This window comes from Myotis davidii, unplaced genomic scaffold (genome assembly GCF_000327345.1).
Source record: "Myotis davidii unplaced genomic scaffold, ASM32734v1 scaffold235, whole genome shotgun sequence".
NCBI lineage: Eukaryota > Metazoa > Chordata > Mammalia > Chiroptera > Vespertilionidae > Myotis > Myotis davidii.
In genome coordinates this window covers 3,854,772-3,858,489 of record NW_006287462.1, presented here as the reverse complement: position 1 = coordinate 3,858,489, position 3,718 = coordinate 3,854,772, and the positions used below count along the sequence as shown (strand labels likewise).

At 37.6% G+C, this 3,718-nt stretch overlaps 1 protein-coding gene across 6 annotated transcripts in view; it reads right to left on the bottom strand.

Annotated features, from left to right (window-relative positions):
- Nucleotides 1-3,718, bottom strand: part of UBE2K (ubiquitin conjugating enzyme E2K) — a 54,857-nt gene that overhangs the window by 9,570 nt on the left and 41,569 nt on the right. For all 6 annotated transcript variants that reach the window (XM_015561022.1, XM_015561023.1, XM_015561024.1 and 3 more), the window contains one exon: nt 508-607. In XM_015561022.1, coding sequence (XP_015416508.1) covers nt 508-607 — 100 coding nt within the window. The remainder of the gene's footprint in view (nt 1-507; nt 608-3,718) is intronic.

Here is a 3,718-nt window from a genome sequence, read left to right as displayed (position 1 = left end):
GAGGAAGGGAGAGGGATAGAGAGTTAGAAACATCAATGAGAGAGAAACATCAATCAGCTGCCTCCTGCACATCCCCTACTGGGGGTGTGCCCACAACCAAGGTACATGCCCTTGACCGGAATCGAACCTGGGACCCTTCAGTCCGCAGGCCAATGCTCTATCCACTGAACCAAACCGGTTGGGACCACTCTAATTCTTTTAACATTATTTGTTTGAAAATTTTTATAATATGTTAAAAAATCTACCATATACCCAATTAAGTTAATATATTAAAAATCAAGAAATTACCTTTTCAGATTAATAAAAGAAGACATTAACTTTTCACTATTATATCTGACAAAATAACCTTATTGCAAGAAAGGAAACCATTTCCAAATTTAGGTTTGATAGAAGTATGCTCATATGTTAACAATGAAAACCACTAACCTAGAGACTAAAAGGTAAATATATAAGCGTCTTTCAAAAGATAAATATATAAGCGTATTTCAAAAGCAGCAGCTATCTTACCTGATTTGCTACTACTGCATCCTGTGGATCATCTGGTTCTGCAGCTGCCAACAGTGCTTGCAATGACAATAATACCGTGCGGAGAGTCATTGCTGCTGCCCTGAAATTAAAAATAGGAAAAGATCAAGTTAAAAATGCTCCACATGACAAAAGCAAAGTGGATGTTTTCTGAATAAAAGATAACTACTGGAGTGAAAAGTAACCCAGGCTTTATCTTAATTCTATAATTAAGTTATAGAATTTATAATTACATATTTGTGTACCATATCTTTTCTTCTTTACAATGACCGAGTCTTTCTATTTCTTTCTTTTTGTTTTTAATACTCACCTGAGGATATTTTCCCATTGTTCTTTAGAGAGTGGAAGAGAAAGCAAAAAATAGATATATCGATGTGAGAGAAACACATGCCTTGTACACGCCCTGAATAGGGCCTGGTCAGGGAAGAGCCTGCAATTAAGGTAGGTGCCCTTGACCAAAATCGAACTCGGAACCCTTTGGTCCATGGGCTGATGCTCTATCCACTGAGCCAAACGGGAGAAGGGCTGATTGATGTTTCTTGCACTGAAGCTTCTCTCTCTCTCTGAGTCATTCTATTTCTTTTTTCTTTCTTTCTTTCTTTTGTTATTGCTTAAAGTACTACAAAGGGTATCATTCTATTAAGACAATTCAAACTGTCTTGAACTGGCTTTGTTTTTTTCTTATTACTGATATCTTCAGGTAAGCTGTATCCACTGACTCATTTCCTACCCATTTCTCTAGACGTAAAGTAGAAATACAGTGATATACGAATATGCGGAACTTAGTTTCAACGGCACTCTAAACACAAGTAAGCATCAAGCACATATCTTTTACTTTCAAGAAAACCTCGCCCAGTCGGTGTGGCTCAGTGGTTGAGCATCGACCTATGAACCAGGTGGCCACAGTTTGATTTTTGGTCAGGGCACATGCCCAGGTTTGTGGGACTGATCCCCAATAGGGGACGTGCAGGAGGCAGATGATCAATGATTATCTCTCATCACTGATGTTTCTATCTCTCTCTCCCCCTCTTCCTTTCTCTATGAAATCAATAAAAAATAAATATTTAAAAAAAAAATAAAAGCTTTGGCCTGTTTGAGTCAGTGTTTAAAACCATGGCCCTCAGATCCGAGAACTCCAGGTCGGGGCCAGGGCGCATGCAGGAGGCAATCAATCTCTCTCTATCCCTCCCTAACTCCTTTCCTCTCTTTAAAACTCAATGGAAGCCCTAGCCCAGGTTCGATTCCGGTTAAGGGCATGTACCTGGGTTGCGGGCACATCCCCAGTGGGAGATGTGCAGGAGGCAGCTGGTCGATGTTTCTCTCTCATCGAAGTTTCTAACTCTCTATCTCTCTCCCTTCCTCTCTGTAAAAAATCAATAAAATAAAATAAAAAGAAATATCAAGTAGGTGTAACATGTTCTCAAAAAATTAGGGCTGGCACGCAGAAGAATTCTGAGTCAGAGATTTTGCTGGGTTGGGCACGCACTCACAAAAAGGTTGCCCACCCCTGCCCTAGCCAAATTGGCTGTGATTCTGGTCAAGGGTACGTAACTTGGGGTTGCAGGCTTGATCCCTGGCCCTCGTTGGGACAAGTGTGGGAGGCAACCAATCAATGCTGTCTCTCTAACATGTTTCTCTCTGTCTCTTCCCCTCCCTTCCACTCTCTGTAAAAGTAAATAGAAAAATTACAAAATAGTTATTTTTTAAAAAAACCAATGGAAACATATCCTCGGGTGAGGGTTAAAAAAAGTCTAAAAAGATTCCTTAGCATTCTGAAATAGAGCAAGTTTTTGCTTAAAATATATCACTTAATTCAGTGGTTACCAACCTTTCGGACCTCACAGACCACCAGTGGTCCACGAACCACCGGTTGGTGACCGTTAATTCATTTGCTTCTAAGTGTATTTATAAAGCAAATATGTATCTAGAAAATGGTATCTACTTAACAAGCAAGGATTCATAGCATTTTTGTTAAAAATACAGAAATGTTTATAAATGTAAGCATAACAGTGAAATATTTAAGATCCTGAAGATATTAAACAATATGCCCATTTTCACCACACTAATTATATCATTCTAAAATACTTCTTTTCATTTAGGGGGTCCTCATTTCAACCACACAAAGAGAAAATTACTAAGTGACTGTTTTCTCAATTTCCCCAGGATAATATATAAATAATACCATTCTAGATGTTTAGAAGACTAATTTATTACCAAGAATGGATGATGTCTTAAGGCAGTGAGCATAATAACAAAGTATGCTTTACCAACTAGTAACATCGGTAGCACTTGGGAACTTGTAAGAAATGAAAATTCTCAGCCTATCCTAGACCTACTGAATTAGAAACTCTAGGGTGGTTTAACAGGTAATCCAAGTGATTCTGAAGTACAATAATCTTTCAGAAATACTGCTTTAGTGCATTACAGATTAAGCTCACTGAGAAAGGCTATTCTAAACCTATAAAATAAATATCACATCTGCATGTCTATATTCTATATATTAGAGAAAAATTTACACAAGTTGTTCTTTAAAATGTTATCAGAGTAAGTCTTTATTAATCTAATTTATCCTTTTAGAGAAGCTACAGAAATAAGAAAAAACTGGTTATGCTAAAAACTGGCTGAAATGCTAAACTAGTATTAAATGGAGAATAGGATTTAAAAACCATTATATAATCTTATCTAATAGAAATTACTATTTCTGAAAAAGAGCTGGGGAAATAGAAAGTGCCTCTCTAGACTAAGCTTTAAAATTTCCTAAGGTTTACACAAGTTCTTTTCAATCAACAGTTCTAACATCTTTATACGGACAATATTCTCCTAAGACAGATGTCAAAGCATAAACAATACAAATTTAGTCCTTAAATGTTCATTGTTGTCCTGTCATTATCACCATAACAAGGCTGAATCTTTCTTAATTAGAAATTCACTACTATAATTTCATTTTATGCTTCGGTAATTTTAAAGAGAATGCTTACAGACACATGCACATCAAAAACTACCTAGATAACCCGCTGGTGTGGTGGGTAAGTGGTTGAGCATCAACCCAGGAACCAAGAGGTCACAGATTCGATTCCCAGTCAGTGTACATGCTTGGGTTGCAGGTTTGATCCCCAGCAGAGGGCATGTCGGAGGCAGCCAACCCATGTTTCTTTTTCATTGATGTTTCTATCTCTCTCTCCCCCTCTTTCCC